This window comes from Chiloscyllium punctatum, chromosome 30 (assembly GCF_047496795.1).
Source record: "Chiloscyllium punctatum isolate Juve2018m chromosome 30, sChiPun1.3, whole genome shotgun sequence".
Lineage (NCBI taxonomy): Eukaryota > Metazoa > Chordata > Chondrichthyes > Orectolobiformes > Hemiscylliidae > Chiloscyllium > Chiloscyllium punctatum.
The window spans coordinates 25,360,750-25,384,386 of record NC_092768.1 but is presented as its reverse complement, the minus strand read 5'-3'; the positions used below and the strand labels follow the sequence as shown (position 1 = coordinate 25,384,386).

Sequence of the window (23,637 nt, the reverse complement as noted above, 5' to 3'; positions counted from 1 at the left end):
TGGCCTCTTTATTTACTCCGCTCTGGGCCCACTGGTCTCTGTCCCCACTCCATTCTGGGCCCACTGGCCTCTGCCCCCACTGGCCTGGTATATGTACTCTGCTGTGGGCCCACTGGCCTCTTTATTTACTCCACTCTGGGCCCACTGGTCTCTGTCCCTACTCCATTCTGGGCCCACTGGCCTCTGCCCCCACTCTGCTCTGGGCCCACTGGCCTCTGTCCCAGCTCTGCTCTGAGCCCCCGGCCTCTGTCCCCACTCTGCTCTGGGCCCACTGGCCTAGTATATATACTCCGCTCTGGGCCCACTGGCCTCTTTATTTATTCCGCTCTGGGTCTACTGGTCTCTGTCCCCACTCCATTCTGGGCCCACTGGCCTCCATCCCCACTCTGCTCTGGGCCCACTGGCCTCTGTCCCCACTCCATTCTGGACCCACTGGCCTCCGTCCCCACTCTGCTCTGGGCCCACTGGCCTCTGTCCCCACTCTGCTCTGGGCCCCCGGCTCTGTCCCCACTCTGCTCTGGGCCCCTGGCTCTGTCCCCACTCTGCTCTGGGCCCACTGGCCTCTGTCCCCACTCTGCTCTGGGCCTTGTTGAAGAATGTGTCAGATGAGGGAACTGAGTTGGCACTAGAGGGATGAGAAACCTGAGGACACAAGACCCAATCCATCAGGGACTGCAGAGCTCATCTCAGGGAGCGGAAAGCGCTACCACTCAAAGTCGTATTCTGGCTATGACTAGGGTAGATGAGACCGGAAGAAGCCTGTGGTTAGTCCTATGTGGACATAGGACAGAGGAAGACACTAAGGACAACTATCTGGAAGGCTGCAGTTAGCTTGAGTCTGGGTGGGGGGAGGAAATGTCTGTCACAGTTACATGGTATTGGAAGTTCAACTCCATGTGAGATCCTCCTATGCTATTATAAAGATCCCACTTGCAAAGGGACTCAGTGAAAGACACGCTCCCTGAAACATGTTGGCCTTCCAGAACAAGGAGCTGACCTCTTCCAGTACCACTCTAATCTGGACTGAGTGTTGCAGACTGGCACATTCCTAGGTCCAGGACTATGTCCTGTGCGGTGCACAAAAGCTTGGTCAGCTGCCACCAAGGCCCAGTGGGGAAAGACCACTGTCTGAGGTCTTCCTGCTGAAGGTTATTGGGGGTGTGTTCAGTTGTGGAATCCTCTCAGTGTCTCAAATGCACATAAATATAGTCTGGTTCAAGTAACAATTTGTTAGATTGGAGTCAAATTCCAATGTTTGTTTGTTTCCTTGATATGCTACTGTACAAAATCGAACTTTGTGTGTGGCTGTGTGTCTAATACAGATACACTTTTATGAATAAAGTATATATTTGAAATAATAACCCACGCAATGAGCTGAACGACCTCGTCCGTTAGGTTATAATGGTCGTAAGGTTATAATGGAGTGTGGGAAGTGGATTAGGTCAGTGGCTGGCTCGCTAGACTGCGTGATACTTAGACCGTGGGTTCAATCCCCACACCCGCTGAGGTTAGTAGGGACACCGACCCTCAGGTAAAGGCCACAGTAGTCGTCTCTTTCTCTAATAACAAACAAGCCCTTGTCGTCTCGCAGTAATATGGCGACTTTACACTGAAGTAAAACCCTTTATCAAACAGGTGGGCTGAGAAAGCGCTTCATGAAGGACAGAAAAGAATCCAACTGCTTCACTTTATCTTGCTCAGTGAATGTGGGAGGGAGGACACAAATTCAGACAGGTTGCAAGCTGAGGGATTTGAACCACTGGCTGTCCTCGGATTCGCTCACTTCTGTGATAAAGTCCATCAGTGCGTTTTCCGCCTTCCAACGGATGTTTAAAAGTGAAACTGTTGAAGATTTCGCTGGCCTTACGCTGGGCCCGTCGATTCTCCGCTGAAAAGTAAGAAAAAGTACCGTGTTGAAAGAGAGGGAGGGAGAGAGAAAGAGAGAAAGAAACGCAGTTGATGAAGCAGCGGGTGGGTGTTGACTGGCCGATTGTATCATTACCAAGGGGTTACGATATCGAATTCTCTCCCTTTTTCGGGTTGACAGAACAGAAACAGATCCCATCTTCTCTGTTCAGTTACAAAGGGCAGGGTTCAGGTCAGCGGCTGCGTCGTGCACTGTAAAGGGGTATTTGCCGGAGAGACTCTGAGGGCAGGTCAGGGTTCCTGGGGACTCAGGATCATCTGTGATACAGACCCCTTATAGTCCCCACCGGGCCCAGCCCAGAAACGATCGGGTCACGTCACTCCGTCTGTACTTAACCTAACCCTGTCTCCCTACCCCAAATAAGCTTTCGGACTAGTTTGTGCATCGAAGTTTAATAAATTCTCGGAGTCCTCTTTCCCCCACCCCACCCCACCCCACCGTGCTAATCCCAAGGGGAACACAGAAAGGACTTGCATTTCTATAGCGCCCATCGATTTCTTGACGCGCTTTACAATCGATGCAGTGTTGCTGTGTAGCTCGTTATAAAGTAAAACAGCAGGCAAACCTCCCAATAAGTATGACCAGATCACAAGTCTTCAATGCTGCTAGACCTTGGCGATGAATGTCACCCCAGGGCCCCGGCAAAAAGTTCGGTCACACTGTTGGGTGTGAGTGTCCAGTGATAGACAGAGAGCGGTGAGGGAGGGACTTCAAACCAGCAGTCAGGGCATCTGGACCCAGGCCTGTGGAATTCTCTCAGGCCCTTCTTGTTTTCCCACTAAGTCATTTTCTCTTGTGGCCACTAACCTCTCAAAGACTTAACAATAATCCAGGTTTGTTCAGTACATTGCATCAGTTGTATGACACTTTGATATTTTACTATAACTAATGTGATCCTGCCCCACCTGACAAAAGGAACAGCTCTCTGAAAGCTTGTAGTTTCAAATAAACCTATTGGACTATAACCTGGTGCTGTGAGGTAGCAATGCGAACCACTGAGCCATCATACCATCCCAATGAGCCACTGTGCCTTGGTGTGTGATTTTTAACTCTTTGATGAAGGTAGTGCGGTGGACGTTGTCTGTACAGAGTTTACGAAGGCGTTCTGCGTGATACTCTGGTTAGCAAGGCTAGCTGATGTGAATCCGTGAAGGAGATTAGTGTTGAATCTTGATAAAAATCTCTTGTCTTTCAGGGCTGGCACGGACAGGCTTCTGAGCTTTGCTGAAGGTGTTTGGGAGCATGGAGCATGGGGCGTTGTGTCTGATTCTCCTCCTCAGCATCCATTCTGCACTGGCAGGTGAGACTCCCTCGGTGCCTCACTCCATACCGACCCCTGAGCTCATCTTCAGACAGGCCGATTGCTTTCAGTTAGGATCCCAGAGAGAACAACAAAAACTTTTAAAAAGAGATGACGATTTCTCAGCCAGCGTTATGAGGGGTCGCAGCACACGCTTTCACATTTTGAGGAGGTTCGAAACAAACCAAAATCAGCATCAACTAAACATTTTGGTGCAGTAATGCCAACAGTACAGGTTCAATCAGCATGGACTGAGGTCACCATCAAGGTCCTGCATTCTCATTCTCGCCCCTTACCTAAGGTGTGGTGACGCTCAGGTTTATCTCAACTCTGGTTAAATTCCAATGAGAGTGTGGCTTTGTGGTCCCCTGGGACTATGGCAATTTTACCTTTTACTTAGCTTCTAACTAATATGCTAAACTACACAATGTATTCCCTGTTAACTTTGTCAAACATGTTTCGCCTTTGTACAGTCCTTGCCATGTGAAAGCCATCTAATTTTTAACGCCCTTAAGCTCTCCTGGCTTTAACAGGCTCTCTTCTGTGCATCCCCGGATGCAGGGTGGGCTCGGGGTGTGTCAATATTTACAGGGTGTGCCCGGGAAGGGTGTTAGTGTTTACAGGGTGTGCCCGGGAAGGGTGTTAGTGTTTACAGGGTGTCCCTGGGAAGGGTGTTAGTGTTTACAGGGTGTCCCTGGGAAGGGTTTCAGTGTTTACAGGGTGTCCCTGGGAAGGGTTTCAGTGTTTACAGGATGTCCCTGGGATTGGTGTCAGTTTTTACAATAGTCTCTGGGACTGTGTCAGTATTGACAGAGATCTCCCAAAGAGCATGACAGTACTTACATAGGGTGCCCACGGGGCCTGTGTCTGTATTTACAGGGTGTCCCCTGGGAGTCTATCTGTATTTACAGGGATCTACATCTTGCCCTGCAGTGCTGTCTCTCCCACACTGCATTCCTAATCCTAGCAAAGCCTGTGGAACAGCCAGGAGATTGTCTGAAGAGTGTAGGAGGTTAGTCTTGAATATTGATGAAACTTCTTGTTTGTCCTTGTCCAACGAGCGCTACCAATCAGAATGTGAAACCGTGTGCCATCAAAAATGGTAATCTAAAATCTGGTCAAAGAGATAGGAAATTTATAGATCATCTTAAATAAGGAAGAGAGATGGGGTTGGGAGAGTGATTTTCACATTTCTGAGCGGACCTCTCAAATGTTAATTCTGACCTCTCTCTTTCTGCACCTTCACTGCAGCTGTAACACTGTATTCTGCACTCCGTTCTGCTGTGCAGATGCACTTTGAATGGTATGATCTGTCTGTACAGCACGGAAAACAATAGTTTTCACTGTATCTCGGTATATGTGACAACAATAAATCAATCAATCATAGAATCCCTACAGGGCAGGGAGGGCATTTCCAAGTTTTGGGCCTCAGTAGCTGAAGGTACAACTCCCAACGATGGAAGGATATGGGAATGGGAAGAGGCTGCAGTGCAGTGGTTCGGATGCATTGCAAACTGACCGCTACTGTGTTTCCTACATTACAACATTGTCAGCAGTAAAACTGTTTTGGGACATGCAGAGGTCAAAAGAGGTTCGATGTCAGTGCATTTCATTTTATGTGAACTATGACAATGCTGTAGCTTTAAGAGATGTGTTTTGTCCTGGTTTCTTCTACAAAGAGAAGTGGGAGAACAGGAGAGGAATGGTTTCTAAGAGTTTGTGAAGCCTTGGAAATTTCTTAAAAGTTAGTTTAATAGAAACAATGTGAATGGGTGTGGTCAAGCGCTCACCCACAGAACTTTCAGTTTTTTTCATTTTCAGCAGCAGTTGCTGTTGGGTCTTGAAGAAGTGGAAGCAATTTTTTTCCCTCCCTCAATACAGCCAGGAGCTGGGGTTCTCTTCCTGGGCTATTGGATTGCATGTGGGACAAAATCTGTTTTCTGAATTTGTCCTTTGCCAAGGGGTGGGTTAAAGGGATGCTATTATATTGGAGCAGTTCATTAGTAATAATTACTGTATCTATTGTTCTGATATATTTTCCAATAGATTTAAGTTATTCCAAGTCCTCTTTTCTTTGATTGCACTTTAACTGTAGTGTTTGAATAAACTTTGTTTGGCTTAATGTTGCATGGTTTGACCAATCATATTGCATCTGGAACATGGCACTTTGCTGTCTAGCCTACCTTCTTAACATATTTTGAGGCAGTCTGGTCTGGCCCATAACAAGACACAATAGTTATATTGTTTTTGCTTTTTTATTAATGAGTGGTTTGACCATTTGTTCCTTCTCCCGCCTCTTTACAGATGTGTTCCGAGTCACTGGCCCGGAAACACCAATCATCGCCTCGGTAGGTGGGGTGGCAGTGTTGGAATGCCAGCTGATCCCAGAGAAACCCCTACCGGGCATGAAGATAGAATGGGCTCGTAGTGACTCTGCGCAGCACATGCCCATCCACAGCTACACCTTTGGGCTGAATGTGGAGGAACAGCCTGCTCCGGCGTACAGGAACAGGACAGAGTTCTTTAAGCAGGAGTTTAACCAGGGGAATGTCTCTCTCAGACTGCGAGATGTCCAGCTACAGGATGAAGGAGATTACCTTTGCATGGTTGAGTCCAGGGGATTCATTGAGCAGGCACCCATGAAGCTGAAGGCCACTAGTAAGTCCCCGTGGGACCGGCTGCCCGTGGGATCAACCCATTCGCTCTGTCACCCACTTCCTCACTCTCTATGTCCTTCTGACCTTCCTCCTCCCACTCCTCCTCCACGCCTCCATACCTCCTCCAACCCCTCCACACCACCTCCACCCCTTTCAAACCTGCCTTCCCCTTATACCTCCCTCCACCATTCCCAATCCCTCAGCCCCTCTTACACCTCCCTCCACAGCCCCTTCCCCCTCTCTTCCCCCTCCCTCACTTACCCTACCCTGCTGCCTGAGCTGGAACAGCCCGGTGAGCTGATGAATGATGAGGGATGAAAGCAAAGAGCCTTCAGGGAGATTTAAAGAAGTTGAGTTAATGGGCAAATGTGTGGCCACTGCAGGATAAGGTGGATAACTGTGACATTGTACATGATGGGAAAAACACGTTGGCCAAGTATGATATCAATGGTGTTGGATTGTGAGTTGTTGATGTGCAAAGTGACTTGGTTTCTCTTGGTAAATAGTAAGTTCGTTTTCACAGTGAGGGGGTATGAGATCAGGAGCAGGGATGTCTTACGCCAGCTGTAAGACCCTTGGTGAGACTACATCTGGAGTATCGTGTATAGTTGTGGTCTCCTGACCTAAGGGAGGATACTGTGGCCTCAGAGGGAGTGCCAAACCTATGTTACATCTACTTTAGTTTTTTGATCGAAGACACGGCAGCTGAATTTTGGATGACCTCAAGTTCACTTGGTGGAATGTGGGAAGGACATACCAAAGGCAGGGCTAAGGGAATCAGGAAGAAGGTTTCAGTGAGGATGAGTTGGAACAGGTGAAATGGGGTGAGGCTGTGGAGATGGAAATGGTTGTTTTTAGTGAGCGTTGCAAACTAAAGGCGCAAACTCAGCTCTCCATCAAGTGTGACACTAAGTTCGCGAAGAGACTGGCTTAACCTTCTTGGTCTGTTGTCATGGAGAGAGTTAGCGTCCAATAAAATTCATGGCCTCAGTCTGCCCCAGTCTTTCCTTTCTCGTGACCAATGATTCTTCTTGTTGTAGGTTTCGGCCAGCGTCCTGTGATACAATTGGAAGGATACCAGCACAATGAAATTGGGCTGCAATGTAATTCATCCAGCTGGTACCCAGTTCCCATGGTGCACTGGGAAGATGGCAAGGGCAAGAACATGACGGAGAGGTCGAGGATGACATCGACAAAGACAGTGGATGGCCTGTACAAAGTCTCAAGCAGCATTGAGGTGACAGCTGGTTCGAGCAACACCTTCAGGTGTTTAGTGAGGAGTGCCATCTTGAAGAGCTCACGGCAGAGCAGCCTCATCATCCCAGGTCAGTGAGGTGCCTGTGCACTTGGCCACAGAAAGGGGAGATCGCACGTTTTCTAGTGCGACTGTGAAACTCCTGAAAATTTTCACAGCCGATTTAAATTCTATGGTGATGTCAGTGGTTGCTCTCCAGAGGGAATTTCAGTCGAGTCCCAAGGAAGCATTACATCCCAAAGTCAGAGCCTAGGAATCTTGCAATGAGTAACTCACCTCTGTCTCCCCAAAGCCTGTCCACCATTTACAAGGCACAAGTCAGGAGTGTGATGGAATACTCACCACTTGCCTGGATGGGTGCAGCCCCAACAACACTCAAGCAGTTTGACACCATCCAGAATGAGGTGGCCACTTGATTAGCACCACATCCAAAAACATCCACTCCCCTTCACCATCAACATGCAGGAGCAGCAGTGTGTACTGTCTACAAGATGCATGTAGTAAATCACCAAGGCTCCTTAGATATCACCTTCCAAATCCTTGACCACTACCATCGAGAAGGACAAGGGCAGCAGATACATGGGAACATCCTGTGGTTAGCTCTCAGTTGACCAGATGCCTTGTTTGTGACGTAGCATGATGCTAATGGCGAGTGTTCTATTCCCTCTGAGGTCACCATTCGGGTCCCACCTTTCCAAATTTCTTCACACCTTCTGTACTGACTTTGTCATCTGCTTTTCTGAAGGAGAGTCATGGCGGACTCAAAATGTCAACTGTTTCTCTTCTACTGATGCTGCCAAACCTGCTGAGTTTCTCCAGCATTCTCTCTGTGTCTGTTTCAGTTTTCATAATTCTGCAGTATTTTGCTTCTATTCAAGGTTAGGAGGATGATTAGGCTAGTGCAAACTGGACAGGTTGAATTGACTCCTACTGTGGTGTAAATACAAAACGGAATCAGGCTTGGTCTCCATCAGGGCAGAGTTCCTTTTCACACTTGCCTTCAATGATTCCAGGGCTAGGAAGAGGGGGAGCTGATCTATGACTCTCAATCCTGACTGACCCACTCACCTCTTGGGAACATGCTTAACTTATAGTCAGAGAGTTCCCTGATGATGTAGACTTCTAAACAGCCAGAGTTCAAGATGTCCACAGTTGTGTGCTCTTAATCAGTTCCCCACTTGCGGGTGGGTTAGATTTGGTGATGGGAAGACTTTGTTGGTGACACAAGGAGCCTCCTTGGGGGTGACTGAGGATTGAAGCTGCAATCCAATTGATAACTTTGCATTTAATGGAGCTTTCTTTTGATTCCTCTTCCAGATGAATTTTTCCCCAGAATGTCACGTTTCTTCATTGCCTTCATCCTGTTTCTCATCTTGCTCCTTGGGTTGCTGGTAGCTGCCGGTTACTATCAGTACAAACAGCAGAAACAGATAAAAGGTATGATGTACTAGTCACGAACAAAAAAGGGCCCCATTTTGAGAGGGGTTGTCATTACAAGAAGAGGCCCCGCTTTAAAATAGAGTGACAATTTGACACATGGCGCCATTTAAAGGAAATGTGGTAATTGTGAGATGGCAGCTTTTTTTTTGGAAGTGAGGCATTTTAGGCACTGGTTGCCATAGTGAGACAGAACGCCATCTTTGTGTCAGTGCACCATTCATATTTACAGCATTATGTTGAATCACACACATTTTGAGAAAATTCAGAGGCAACTGAACCATTTTGTTACTCGGCGCCATTAGGAGACAATATCTGGCCACTTTCAAAGTTGAAGTGGGGGAAGAAAAATATGTTGTACTTGAATTAAAGTCACATTATAGCAATTGTGAACAGACATCCATAAAGGGGTCTTTGGGGCTTTGGATTCTGATGTGGTGGCGTTGGGGGAGGGTTTGCAGTCGGGAAAAATGTATTCCAGCTGGTGGAATTGTGTGTATCCAGATAGTGAAGGAAAATTTGCCACTCAGTATTTTACTATAGGCTCTGATTAAGTGGGGGGAGGGTGGAATTTGACTCACAATGCAAGAAGTATCGTGTTGATCACATGACTGTGTACCATTACAGGAATGCATCTGATAGTATATGCGTCAGTGTGTAAAATGTAACAGTGCATCATATTCACAAACCTCTCTGTTCTCTTTCAGAGCTGCACAAACGTCCAACTATCAAAGGTATGTCAAGTTTCATTTAAGTATTTGCCTCTTTCCCCCTTTAGCTGTCCTGTGTCACTTGTATGACATTTGTCCAATTATTAAATCTCACATCTGTAACTCAGCAGCTCAGGGGCTAAAAACCCACTGTATAGAGACTCTGGCATAGAGGCAAGATTCTCACTCCTAGGTCATCCTGAGGGAATACTGCAGTGTCCTCGATGCCATCTTCCCAATAGGACCTTAAACTGAGGGCCTGTCTTTGGGTGGATGCTGATATCTTCAGCAAGATCTTTTGTTTTGTCTTTTCCTTGAGGACTTCTCCTGTTGCTAATTTGGTGCCCTTGGTTATAATTTGTGAAAATTGGAATTGCTACAGGGACGAGCTTCTGGGTTTGACAATCAAGGAGATTGAGTTTAGTCCCACGCAGGGGCATGTTGGGAAAGTGGATTCCGTGAAATCTGATCATATTACGTCAGTGACAGGGAAAAGAATTCATTATAGAGAAATATTGATGAGGTTTTTTGTGAAAAAAAATGTAGACAGCTCAGTGAATACAGCTACTGACTGAATGGTGGGACATTCTTGAAGGGCTGAATTTGCTCCTTGTTCAAATGTTCAGTGAAAGGGAAACTATACCAGCCTGGAGTCTGGTCTCTCTTAAATCTGGGCCCACCTGTGACATGTGCCACTCGTGAAGCTCTGTGATGGAGCCTGGAAGTCATTGATGAAGACATTTCATCACAATCTCCACAACAATTCACTGAGAGAGAAATAAGGGGGGTCCATATCTTCAAAATGATTTAGAAAGTTAGCAACAGAAGGCCTTGTCCCACCAGTCAGTAGCTGATCTGTGCCCTACCTTCATTTACCTTTGATCCGTGTCTCTTTGGACAGCAAAAATCTATCAATCAAAATGAACAAATGACTCAGTACTGATTGCTGGTTGTGGAAGAGAATTCCAAGCTCCCTCCAGCTTTGTGCTTAGATGCATTTCTAAATTTTACTCCAGAGAAATCAGGTCCTAATTTCTACCCTCTTTTTCCCTAGCCCGAGTCTCTCTAACCAATAGAACTGGCTACTCACTGTTCCCGTTAATATCTTGAAAACTTTGATCAAACACCCATTACCCACCTTATTTCCAGGGAGTAACAACCCTCGCTTGTGTCATCTCTCCTCGCAGTTTGACACTTGGATTCCTGGTATCATTCTGGTAAATCAACTCTGCATTGCCTCCAGGACCAACACATGTTTCTAAGGTGTAGTGCCCAGAATTAAACACAGTGTTCTACGGAGGTCTGACCAGGACTTTGTGTAGCTGAGCTATGATTTCTATCCCCCTAGAATGCTCCTCAGTGTGCGAGGCTGCCCAAGTCTATTCCTAGAACTCAGTTTTTCCTGGGAACAGGTTGTAAGAGGCTGTAGATTGAAGGGGATCTCTCTGCATGGAATGTGACCAACCAAGAGACTCTGCCAGTCTCAGCATCTGTCGTAAGGATGTTAGAAGGATTTACAGGTTAATAGTCACTCATCTTATGAATGTCCCTTCTGTGACCATCAGTCCTGGAGTAGGACTTGATCTCTGGTTTCTGACTCTGAGGCCAGGATCGTACTCTGAGTTTCCAGATACTATTCATCAACCTGTCCCGATGTGTTGTGGCACATCTCTGGTGCAGTTGGGACTCGAACGCAAGGCTTCTGAATCAGAGGTAGGAGCATGAGAGATCCTAATCTCACTGAACATCTAAAACCTTTGTATTCTAATTCACCATCCTTGTTCCTGAGCTGGACTGCCAAACCTCAGTGATGGTTAATGGTCAATTGCCAATAGTTAACTCATGTTCAGCTTCTGTGCTCGCCGACAACCATTGGATCCCAGTCTCACACAACCTTGGAATCTGGATTTTAATCACTCCATCAGTGAGGCCTGGGCCTTAAGCTTTGAAAGACCCACTCTGACACTCCAGCATTCTGAAAAGACGACCAAAGTCCTACCACTCCGTACATGCTTTTGAAAAGCTGCCCTAGTATTTCCTTATTTGGCTCACTGTCTAATTTTGTTCAATAACACACTCTTGTGAAGCATTTCGGGATGTGTTGCTACATTAAAGACACTCTCAGAGTTTTTGTTATTGTTGAGCACAGTTGCCCATTCATTTTTAATCTTTTCATTGCAGACTTCAAAGATTTATCAAAACGAACAGGTAAGAATCAGTTCAGCCATTTCCCATCTTCTGTTGAAAGTGTTCCCTCGATCTCACAAATATTTATACTTTGACAATTGGTGAGTCCAGAGGGTCACAGAGCACTCAGCCCAAGATGTGTTTCATACAGAGGGTCCCACAGTATTATGCTTGAAATTGAATGAAGCTTACTGTTGAAAAGCTCTTTGCCTCTGCAGCCAGTGGGACAGTGTGTCCCAGGGAGGCCCCTGCAGCCAGTGGGACAGTGTGTCCCAGGGAGGCCCCTGCAGCCAGTGGGACACTGTGTCCCAGAGCATTCGCTGTAGCCAGTTTTGTTTGATGCACTCATGGGATACGGGAATTGCTGCTGTGCCTGCATGTTTATTGCCCCCATTCCTAGTTGCCCTTGAGAAGGTGGTGGTGAGCTGACTTCTTGAACTGCTGCAGCTCATGTGCTGCAAGTAGACCCACAATGCCCTTGGGGAGGGAATTCCAGAATTCTGTCCCAGCGACATTGAAGGAACAATGATATATTTCCAAGTCAGGATAGTGAGTAATTTGGATGGGTGCTTGAAGATGCTGTCACGTATCTGCTGCCCTTGTCCTTCTAGATGGAAATGGTCGTGGGTTTGGAAGGTGCTATCTGAGGATCTTTGGTGAATTTCTGCAGTGCATATTGTGGATTATACGCAGGGCTGTTACTGAGTGTCAGTAGTAGAGGGACTGGGTGCTTGTCGATATAGCGTTGATCAAATGGGCTGCTTTGTCCTAAATGGTGTTGAGCTTCTTGAGTATTGTTGGGGCTGCACTCATTTAGGCAGGTGGGGAAGATCCCATTACACCCCTGACTTGTTTCTCCTAGATGGTGGGCAGGCTTTGTGGAGTCAGGAGATGAGTATCTCACTGTGGAACTCCTAGCTGTGAACCTTCTGATGTACCCACTGGGTTTATTTGGTGAATCCAGTTGAGTTTCTAGTCAATGGTATCCCAAGGACGTTGATAGTGGGAGATTCAAGATGGCAAACCATTGAATTTTCAAGAGGCATTGGTTGCATTATCTCTTATTGGTGATGGTCTTTGTCTGGTATATGCTTGGTGTGACTGTTACTTCCAACTTGTTCATCCCAATCCTGGATATTGTCCAGATCCCATTGAATTTGAACATGGTCTGTGCTCAGTATCTGAGGAGTCGTGAATGGTGCTGAACTTCATTCAATCACTGGCCACCATCCCCACTTCTGATCTTCAGATGGAAAGAAGGTTATTGATGAAGCAGGTAAAGATGGTCGGGCCTAGGACACCATCCTGAGGTACCCCTACAGAGGTGTCTCGGATAAGTGGGACGCTGATCCAGGTCTGTAGTTGAGTGACAGGTACCATCTTTCTCGGGTTCAAATCAAAGAGATAATGATCTCTGCCATTTATAAGTGTAAGAGAACTGTTACAAGTTTTAATTTTATTCCACTAACAAGGTACAAGTCAGGTTGGTAGCATACTCCCCACTTGCCTGGATGAATGCAGCTCCGACAAGAAGCTTGACACCCTCCAGGAAACAGCAGCCCATTTGACTGGCATCACATCCTTAACTCCCTCCACCCCTGGTGCTCAGTAGCAACAGTGTGTTCTGTAAAATGCACTGCAAAAACCCTCTGAACTGATGGTAACTGCACATCCTTGACATGTCTTTTTTCTTTTTCAGAGCAACTTCAGAATGATGTTGGTGAGTTTTCTAATTCAGGATTTTTCTTGACCACTAAGGTGACTTGTATCCACCTCACGAAGTGGATATTTTCTGTTGGTTTCTGTCTTTTTAATTGGGATTACTACATTCTGATCCCAAACCCGGGAATGACCTGTCTTTTAGTGGACGGTAAATGTGTAGGCCACAGAATGCTGCATTAGTACTGGCACATCTCTGAGCCAGATACTGTGTTAGTCCCAGTCAAGCCCCAGGCCAAGTCTAGACAGAGATCTGATGGCAATTCAAGGTCAGATCTAGGCCAAGATCTGATCTAGATCCAAAGTCAGCCTCAATGAAAGATCTCTCTGTCTCTCCCTGGACAATGAGAACCTCTCTTGATCCAGTTTTCTGTCAATTTGTAAACTCAAGCATAAAGATTATTTCTCTACCACCACTAATTAAGTTGCTTTTTTATGTTTTCTCACAGACAATGCCCGTGTTAATTTAGGTAAGGTACTCTCAGTCTAATGTGAAGAGATGTTTCTCTGTTTCATTCTCACTGTCTCTGTGGCTGAACCCGGGTACATTTCTCCAACTTAAGCTGCAAGTTAAATACATGTTGGTGTTCCCTCTCTCTCTCTCTGTCTTTCTTGGAATTGGAAAATGAGACCTGAGAGAATAAAGTCATTAACCAAGGAACCTTCTAAATCATAGTTGTTAAGATTTGGAAAGGAGGTTCAATACAGTATACATGGAAAAGATGTTCCCAATGTTGGAGGAAATCATTGAGATAGACCTGACAGGTTGAATGGCCTGTATCTGTCCAGTGGACCTGCAGCATTTATTTACAAACAAACGAAGTAGGAGTAGGCCAATTGGCCCTTCGAGCCTGTTCTGCCAATCTTTGTTATGATTTGGAGGAGTAGGTGGGGTCGACATAGTTAAAAATCATGCAACACCAGATTATAGTCTAACAGGTTTATTTGGAGGCACTAGCTTTCAGAGTGTTCCTCCTTCATCAGGTGGTTGTCCTGATGAAGAAGGAACACTCTGAAAACTCGTGCTTCCAAGTATACCTGTTGTCGTGTGATTTTAAACATTCTTTATGTCAAAAATGGTTGAACATCCAGCTCAGTAGCCTGTTCCCACTTTTTCCCGATATCCCCTTAGCCCCAAGTGCTATCTTCAACTTCTTCTTGAAATCATGCAAAGTTCTGGCAGTTGTGCTGTCTGTGTTTGCAAATTCCACTGGCTCATCACTCTCTGGGTGAAGAAATTTCTCCTCCTCTCAATTTTAAATAGTTTGGCCCATATCTTTCGATCTCCATCAGTAACATCCTTCCAGCATTAATGTGGTCTAGTCCTGTTCTGAACTCCAGTGAATATAATCCTAACTAATTCAGCCTCTCTTCATGTGTCAGTCTCACTAAGGATCATGATCTCTTCCTCAGACAGTGGTGGAATAGTAATTGAATATGATGATTGACATGATGTGGAGGTGCCGGTGATGGACTGAGGTGGACAAAATCCACAGTCACATGACACCAGGGTTATAGTCCAATGGGTTTATTTGAAATCCGAAGCTTTCAGAACGCTGCTCCTTCACCAGGACTTCACCTGATGAAGGAGCAGCATTCCAAATAAATGTGGCACACTATAACTTGCTGACATGTGACTTCAGACTTTGAATCCCATGAAGGCAGAGGTTGCTGGATACTTGCTGAGAAGGGGGTAAAAGGTGATCAGAAAGGGTCAGAGGAAATGTGGATGAATCCATGCAACCATTGAATGCACAGAACAGACCCCAGGGGCTGAGTACCCTGTTTCTTCTCCTGAGGCGTATATTTGTATAACCTGATGTGTATAGCCATCATTCTGCTTCTCTCCCACTGCCTCCCTCTGTATGCCTCTCTTCCACTGCCTCCCTCTCTCCGCCACTGAGTGTCACACACTCTCTTTTCCCTCGCTTTCTCTCTCATTCTCCCTCTCCCTCTCACCCTTCCTCCCTCTGTCTGCCTCTCTCCCTCAGTGTCTGTTTCCTCATACACTTGCTCTCTTTCTGTCACTCTTTCTCTGTTGCTCTCTGTCTCCTTCTGTTTACGGAGAGATTGTTGTGGAGTGTTATCAGGATCACCTGATCTTGAGGTAACATAGGAATGGATGAGAGTTTCAGCAATGGATGGGCTGAGGCTGGGTGTGGTCAGACAGTGTTTGGAGATGGGAATAGGTGTAATTGGCTTTGCTGACTGATGGTCTTATTGTGATTGGATATAAGGTTGAGCTAATGTTTTATTGATAAAAATATCTTTGCTTCATTACAGATCAAGAGAAGAATCTGTGTCAAACAGGTAAGGTCTAACTGAGCTGGTGTAGCACTGATTAAATCCTCAGTGTTTCTCTATCTCTGACCCCCACAGTGTGCTCCATCCTGAACCAAATCCGTCCACTTTCACAGAGGGGCTATGTAGAGTGTTATCCCATATCATTGAACATATGATAGATGCTAGTGTCAGTGGACTGAATGGCATCCTTTTACAGTGTAACAGTTGGTGATGGTGTTGGTTGAAGGTGTAGGATAGAGCTGGGAGTTATCAGTCTGGCTGTGTGCCTTTGGTGTGTTACTCAGCCTCAAACCTGCACCAGGAAGAGGACTCCTCAGTCCTCACTCTGACAGCCAAAGTTACCAATCAGAAAAACCCATTGACCCAACAAAGCCCACCCCTTGAGAAGCACTCAACTGTTTCCAGTCAGCAACATCTCTGCTGTGGGAACACTAAAATCCTTCCTCCATTTTAGCAGAAAGGTAATAACTGTTTCAATGTTTCCAGAACATCGCGCCCTGCATGATGGAACATAGAATGGTACAGCACAGGAACAGGCCCTTCAGCCCACCATGTCCTTGCAGACCATGATGGCATTCTAAACTCATCCCACATGCCTCCATGTGGTCCGTATCCCTCTACTTCCTGCCTGTGTGTGTGTGTATATATCTGTCTAAATGCCTCTCAAACTTTGCCATCATCTCTGCCTTTAGCACATCCTCTGACAGGGCAATCCAGGTACAAACCACCTACCATGTTAAAAAAAATTACCTTACAAATATCCTTTAAACATTTCCCCTCTCACCTTAAATCTATGCCTCCTAGTATTTGACATTTCCACCCTGGGACTATCCATATTCATCATAATTTTATATACATTTATTAGGTTACCCATCATCCTCTGAAGTTCTCTCGAAAACTATCCAAGTTTGCCCAACATCTCCATATAGTTAATGCATTCCAATCCAGGCAACATCCTGATAAACTGCATTTGCATTCTCTCCAAAGCCTCCATATCCTCCCTATAGTGTAGTGACCAGAATGTACACAATACTGCAAATGTGGCCTACCTAAAGTCTTGCGAGTCCAGCTTCCTCATTTCCCCTCCCCCACCTTATCTCAGTCCCAACCCCCGGATTCAGCACTGCCCTCTTGACCTGCAATCTTCTTCCCGACCTCTCTGCACCCACCCCCTCTCTGGCCTGTCACCCTTACCCTCACCTCCTTGCACCTATTGTATTCCCAGCACCCCTCCCCCCAAATCCTCCCCCCCCCCCCCGCCCCCCCCCCCCCCCCCCCACTCTTTATCTCAGTCCGCTTGCATACCAGCCTCATTCCTGAAGAAGGGCTTCTGCCCGAAATGTTGTTTCTCCTGCTCCTCGGATGCTGCCTGGCCTGCTGTGTTTTTCCAGCACCACATTTTTCAACTCTAGTACTCCAGCATCTGCAGTCCTCACTTTCTCCTTTTTACCCAACTGATGAAGGCAAGCATGCTGTACACAACCTTTACTGTGTTAGTGGTTTGTATTGCTACTTTTATAGAGGTATGGATTTGCACACCAAGATCTCTCTTAATATCAATGCTGCTCTGGGTCCTGCCATTTACATAGCTATTTACTGTATACCTCCCACATGGCAACACCTCACACTTGTCCAAATTAAAATCCATCTGCCATTTCTCTCAACCTTTCAACTGGTAACTGTATCCATTGATAATTTTCTCCAGAATTCTACTAATTTTCATGTCATCTGTAAAGATACTAACCAGACCTCTTACACTTTCATTCAAATAATTTATACATCCTGCAAAAATTGAGGTCCCAGCACTGATTCTTGGGAAACATCACTGATTCCAGTCCTTCGGTCAGTAAAATATCCCTCGCCGACTACCCTCTAAGACCAAAGCAAATATTGAATCCAACTTACCAACTCATCACAGATCCCATGTGGCTTAAACTTCTGGTCCAGCTAACCATGAAGGATGTTGTCAAATGTTTTAGTAAAATGAATGTAGAGAACATCCACTGCCCTCCCACATCAATTACATTTGTCACTTCCTCAAAAGATTCAAATTTGTGTGACAAGACCTCCCTCGAACTAAGCTGTGGTGACTAGCCCTAACAAGTCCATTCTTTACCAAATCCTGTTCCTAAGCATTTTCTCCAATAATTTCCCTGCCACTGTTGTAAGACTCACCAGCCTATCATTTCCTGGAAGAATGCTGTTGCCCTTCTTAAAAAAAGGAACAATTGTAGCTATTGGCCAGTTTTTTGGGGGCCTTACCTGTGGTTAAAGAGGATACAATGATTTCTGTCAAGGCCCCAGCAATCTCCTCACTTGCCTCCCCGCTATCCCCCCCCCACCTCCCCGCCCCTTGTCAAACCCCAGAATAGCAACACACTCCCCCACTCTCATCTTACCATGGTCGATGTCCCTCTCCTTGGTGAATATCAATGGAAAGTACACATTAAGGACATCACCCATTTCCTCTGGCTCCATACAAACTCCCTCCTTTGTCCTTGTGCGGACCTACCCTTTCCCAAGCTAACCTCTTGCTCCTATAAAATGCCTTGGCATTCTCCTGGTTCGTACTTGCCAAACATACATCATGGCCCCTTCTAGCCCCCTTAACTTTTTGTTTAAATTCTTTTCCGCTTCCTTTATACACCTTGTGGACCTCAAGAGATCCTGATGTTTGTTGAACACATTAAACTGTGTGGCGGGTGTTAGTGGTTGTTTGCTGCGATACAAGTTGAGCTGAATTGGTGGGGGTTGTTGAAATTGCCTGATGACCCTTTGACATTGATTCTCTGTGTTTTCAGCTGCCGAGAGGGTCATCGCTGCTGCAGGTGAGGAAGGTTTTCCGGTCACTTTGTCGCATTCCTCCCTCATTTTTTGGGAATCTTGTTGGGAGTTCTGATCCCCTCCCTTCAGGTATAAGATAAACAGAACTCTGCCTGTGCTGGGGTGTTTAGCTGCGAAGGCCATCCTTTTGAGAGGTGCTGCAGTTGGGTGTTTAAGATCGCACAGTGTCATGTAAACAACAGGAGCATTCCCCAGTCAATCATTCATTCCTTGACCCACTAAAACCTGGCACAGTCTGCTCAGGTACTGATCCAGTTTCTATACCATTTGTCCCTATCGCCTCAATCTCCGCACATGAACTGAAGAAGGCCATTCTTGATATTTTTAAAAAATGTTGCTTCAATTGTGGCTCCCTCAATGACGTTCTGTGGGAGACTTCCAGATCTCCACTCCCCTTTATGAGAGAAATTGCTTCCTGATAGACACCTGAGCAGCCTTGTTTGGAGTTTGAGATTCCGTCTCTCTGTATATCCCACCCCTACACACAATGAGAGGGAAGTGTTTCACTTTCTTTCCCTCCAATCGAAACCTATAATGATATTAAACGTGTCAGTTGGAACAGTCCTTCATTTTCTACGTCTAAGGTACATAAAACCCAATCGATTTAATCCTGCGCGCCTCGGTTTTATGCTGGTGGAGCTGTAATGCATCTGCTCCAAGGTTACCATGTCCTCCTTGTGTATTAGCGCCCAGAACAGTGCAGCATACAGGACTTGAACGAAGCTCAATCCATTCCAACCTCCCTTGAGACCATAGGGAAAAGGCAGAGGACTGATCAGGTAACTTTATAAAAAAGCTGTCACACTCACAATGAGCTGGATGGCCTTCTCCTGTGCTGTGGTTCTTTAAACCCCTTCCCAGTTTCCCACTCGCATCAGTGATTTCTGGACAAGTTGCCATCAAAAACCTCCTGACCTGTGACCTCCTTTTGTGTTGGCAGTACCTGTGACCTACGACCCAGAGACCGCTAACCCCTACCTGATGATCTCTGAGAATCGGCTGACTGTGACGTTCAGTGATAGTTGGCAGGAACTTCCAGAAAGCTCAAAGAGGTTCATCTCCCGGCTCTTTGTGATCGCGGAAGAAGGGTACGAGAGCGGGAGCCAATATTGGGAGGTGCTGGTGGGCAACAAGCCGGACTGGGATCTGGGAGTAGCCAAAGGGTCCATCTCCAGGGAAGAGTGGATCACGCTGAGCCCGGAGAACGGGTACTGGTCCATCGGGAAGCGGGGTGATACCTACGAGGCCAATACAACAAGCCCTGAAACCCTCAAGTACAAGACTATGGCTCAGAAAATCGGCATCTACCTGAACCATGAAGAGGGGACGGTTCATTTCTATGATGCCGACCGCATGGTGCTAATCTATAGCTTCACGGCGCAATTCACAGAGAAGATCTACCCATTCTTCAGCCCCTGGGGATCCCGGGAGGAGATGACAATCTGCCCCCCATAATTCCTCATTGTCTAGTGTCAAGCAGGCCTTATGCAAGGGGCCTTGGACAATAAAGATCGAGAAGGAGTGAAACTAATTTACTGTTGCAAAGGGGTCAAGATGACAATAAGTGACATGGACATTGCCATTTTTATTTTTAAATGGTTTACAAGATTTGTCATGCTCAGCAAAGTGAATCCACACTGGCACCTGTGTGGCTGACACAAGATGTTTGTACACGCTGAGCCCTTCCCCCACGTGAGAATGGGTCACACTCACCCCACTCAGGCCCATTCCCATCTTGAAGGTATTAACTTGAAAGGTGATGACTAGACCAAAAATCAGTACCATGAATCAAAAGTAGTTCCTAATAATTCCAAATGGAGCAGTTGAAATGAATAGTAACCTGCTTAAGGGGAAGCTGGAGAAACACGAGAATTGCTGAGATGGTACAGATATGATGATTTATTGGTAGTGACTAGTAACCAGATTAATGCTCTTGGGGCACAGGTTTATATCCCTGTCTCTGCTTGAGCAATAAATGCTCCTTTATCTAATACTAATACATCTGCTCATTCTGTAAAGCAAATTTAGTTGTCATTGCAGTTATTGTTGAATGTTGAACTAAATGTTTAAAGCTCATAGTGAGCTATGACTAAACTTAGAAAGATGAATTATTTTAAGCACAATAAGAGGCCATCTTGCACATTGTGTTGAATTTCGGCTCCTCTGGCGATTTCAATCCAAAAGACAATTTCTACCTGTTCCAAAGATCCATGGTTCTGAACATATGAGACCATTCATTCAATTCACGTCAGCTTTCAATGCCCCAGTCTCTAATAAACACACTGTTCTCTCTCTGTCACCATGGCTGTTAGCCCAATCTGCTCCTCATCCCTGCCCTATTATCCTCGAGCATTCAGATGAGTTAGACAAGTGGTTTAACCATTTGCCATCTGATCTGGCTGAACCACATAAAGTGTAACAATATTGGGTCCCTGCTCTTGTCTGCTAAGACTGCTCGCCATTCCTTCTTGGCCAGCGACTAGCCCTTAGTGTCCTTATCCAACAAACTCTCCCCTGAACATTGTCAATCCCCTGCTCTCCCTCACTGCCCAGCTCTCTCGACCCCTGTTCTGATGCTAAATGATCAGGCAGTTAGTAGGATTGCCAGTCCTGAGTGAGCAAGAACATTTCTCCAATTAAATTTTAGGATGAGTGAACCCATTGTTTTCACTTCCATTCCAAATGTAGTTCCTGAGTTATAAGATCCATGTGTCACCTTAATGACGACAGTCTCAAATAATTCCAGTCTGCTCGTGATTTGATGTAAAGATGAGCTTCCAAGCACCCTCAAAAAGACTGCCTACTTCCACATCACTCCCTTTTCACTAAAGAGCCAGGAATCTTGAAGTCAAATATGACATAATGTTGGCTTCCTCTCAGAGTATTGCCATGGATATGGATATACAGTAGTCAGTCACTGGCATGACAGCCCCAGATTCCATATCCATCTCAGCTCATCCACTGTTGAAACCTTCATCCTCCCCCTGGTCACCTCTGGGCTTGACTATTCCAGTGTGTTCCTGGCAGGTTCCCCCACGTTCTATTCTCCATAAACCTGAGGTTGTCCACAAAACTGCAGAGGGTCCTCTATTTGCAGCAAATCCCGTTCTCCTCTGGCCCCAGTGCTCGCTGACTTGCACTGACTCCCAGGTTTTAAAATTCTCATTATTGTTTTTAAATCTATCTATGTGTCACCAATCCTTCCCATCAGTATATTCTGCCCCAGTCACAGAATTCTGACACCTCCACCCCCCCCCCCAAAAAAAAGTCTTTGTATCTCTTATTCTGGCCTCTGGAGAGGTGACATTGCTCTTAATCACTTCATCATTGGGGATCATCTCTCAACCACCTCTAACCCTCTGCCAAGTTTTCAAAACTCAAGACACCTCTTAAAGTCCCATTGACTGAGCTAATGACCATCTGATATCATAGATCTGTTGTGCTTGATGCTGTGTTTTGTACAATTCCAATCCTGTGAAGTGCCTTCAATGTTTTACTACATAAAAGATGTTATTTGCTTATTCTAATCTTTGAAGGACTAAGTTCCATATTTTTAATAAAACAGAAATGAATTTTCGGAGTTGGGAAGTCTTCTCTATTCTACTGCATCCACACTGAAACACAGGGGGAAAAGCCAGGACACTGATCCTCCAGGATTGATCCAGACTCTCCTGGAATTGGGATTGTACAGACTGCTAAACACAATAAGAAAGAAACCATTGGGGGCATGTAAAGACTTTTCTATCAATACTTTCATTCCCTGATTCCAAGATCTCATTTCTCAACTACCCTGCCATTTTTGCCAATTTCCATAAGCAATTGGAACATCCAATCAGGAATGGAAGATTCTGTTCAATTTCTGGTTGGCTGAGGACTGGTGCTTACCGTGACAATGGTTGTTGAGGGTAACCAATGTTGAGAGAGGCTGAGAGAGAGCAGGGGCAGTTAGGGGTCCGAGATTAAGTGGTAAAACCCTCAGGAATACTTCCAATCAATGCCATGCCTGATCAGAAATTTGGTTAGCTGAGTTGGCTGGATTGAGATGTGGTGTGATGCTGAAATCCTTTTTTGTGGTGCACTCAATACTATTAGGGAGGCAATTCCACTATATCGCCCACAATAACAAGGAAGGAACAGTGATCTAGTACCATATCAGAATGGTGAGTGGTTTGGATGGGTATGTGCAGTTGGTGGTATTCCATTTCCTACAGACAATGATAAAATGGCAGAGTAGTTGAGAAATGGGAAACACCGGGATCTTGGAAGCAAAATGAGAGAATGAAGAGATTTGAATGGTAGGGCAGGACTGTCTTGGTGAGAAAGGAGGGATGCTATAGGACCTTGAGGGACTGGATGAGGTAGGAATCTAAAGGTTGATTCCTCTTGCAGGTTGTGGGAGGTAGTCTAAAACTATACGACATACTTTAAAGAGAAATTTCTCATTCTTAAAGATAGAGGAGAATTGTTTTTTTTTTATCACCGAAGTGAGGAATTGTCTTCCCAAGAAAGAACAGGGTCTTAAAATTATCCAGAGTTGAGTTTGATATATTTTTCTTAGGCAAGGGAGTGGAAGGTTAAGGCATACAGCCAGGAAAGTGGAGGTGAGATCTCAGTGAATTTCAGACAGCTTGATAGACCAAGTGACCTACTCCTGCTGGTAAGTCCTTTGAACCTTCTGTCTCATTGTTCACAAAGAAGTGGAAAACAACGGAAGCCCCATTTTTAGAGGGAATTTAATCTCTCCAGGCTCGGATTGTTCCCAAACTGAGAAGGAGAAACAAAGAGAGATGGACAGTTGCAGATACAGAATGAGCATAATGCACAGTCTTAATCTTCCATCTCCACCCGCACCCAATTCAGACCGTTTCCTCTCGGGATATGAATAGGAAATGACAGGGTGGGTATAGATCGACTATTTGCATTGGTTGGGGATTCTAAATCTAATGGGCATAGTGTGAGAATTAGGGCTGGATCATTCAGAAGAGATATTAGGAAGCACTTCTACGCATAAAGGTCTACACACAGAGGTTTGGAACTCTCTTCACAAGTATCAGTGGATGCCAGATAAGTTGTTAATTTTAAATCTGAGGTAGGTATTTTCTAGGTATATGGAGTGAAGCCACAGATCTCAATGAATAGTGAAACAGGCTTAAGGGGTTGAATGGCCTACCCTGGTTCCTATGTTCCTATGTTCTCTTCACTTTAATATAGTGTTATTTCGGTAATCCTGATCTAATAATGCAGAGCATGTGAGCTTAACTAATGATCGCATTTTGAGAATCTCAGTTTCATTGTCA

At 45.6% G+C, this 23,637-nt stretch overlaps 1 protein-coding gene across 2 annotated transcripts; it reads left to right on the top strand.

Moving 5' to 3' along the window:
- The first annotated feature begins 1,863 nt into the window (after window positions 1-1,863).
- LOC140455309 (butyrophilin subfamily 3 member A3-like) lies at window positions 1,864-21,920 on the top strand. 2 transcript variants are annotated; one of them, XM_072550081.1, is made up of 12 exons: window positions 1,864-1,895; window positions 3,123-3,227; window positions 5,532-5,885; window positions 6,925-7,209; window positions 8,457-8,576; window positions 9,284-9,310; window positions 11,468-11,494; window positions 13,173-13,193; window positions 13,642-13,662; window positions 15,476-15,502; window positions 18,298-18,324; window positions 19,281-21,920. In XM_072550081.1, exons 2-12 carry the CDS (start codon window positions 3,170-3,172, stop codon window positions 19,793-19,795), a joined length of 1,482 nt encoding a protein of 493 aa, XP_072406182.1. In that variant the 5' UTR covers window positions 1,864-1,895; window positions 3,123-3,169; the 3' UTR covers window positions 19,796-21,920. The 2 variants fall into 2 exon arrangements, with proteins under 2 accessions (XP_072406182.1, XP_072406183.1); XM_072550082.1 differs by lacking the exon at window positions 1,864-1,895 and adding an exon at window positions 1,908-1,971.
- Window positions 21,921-23,637: the final 1,717 nt, after the last annotated feature.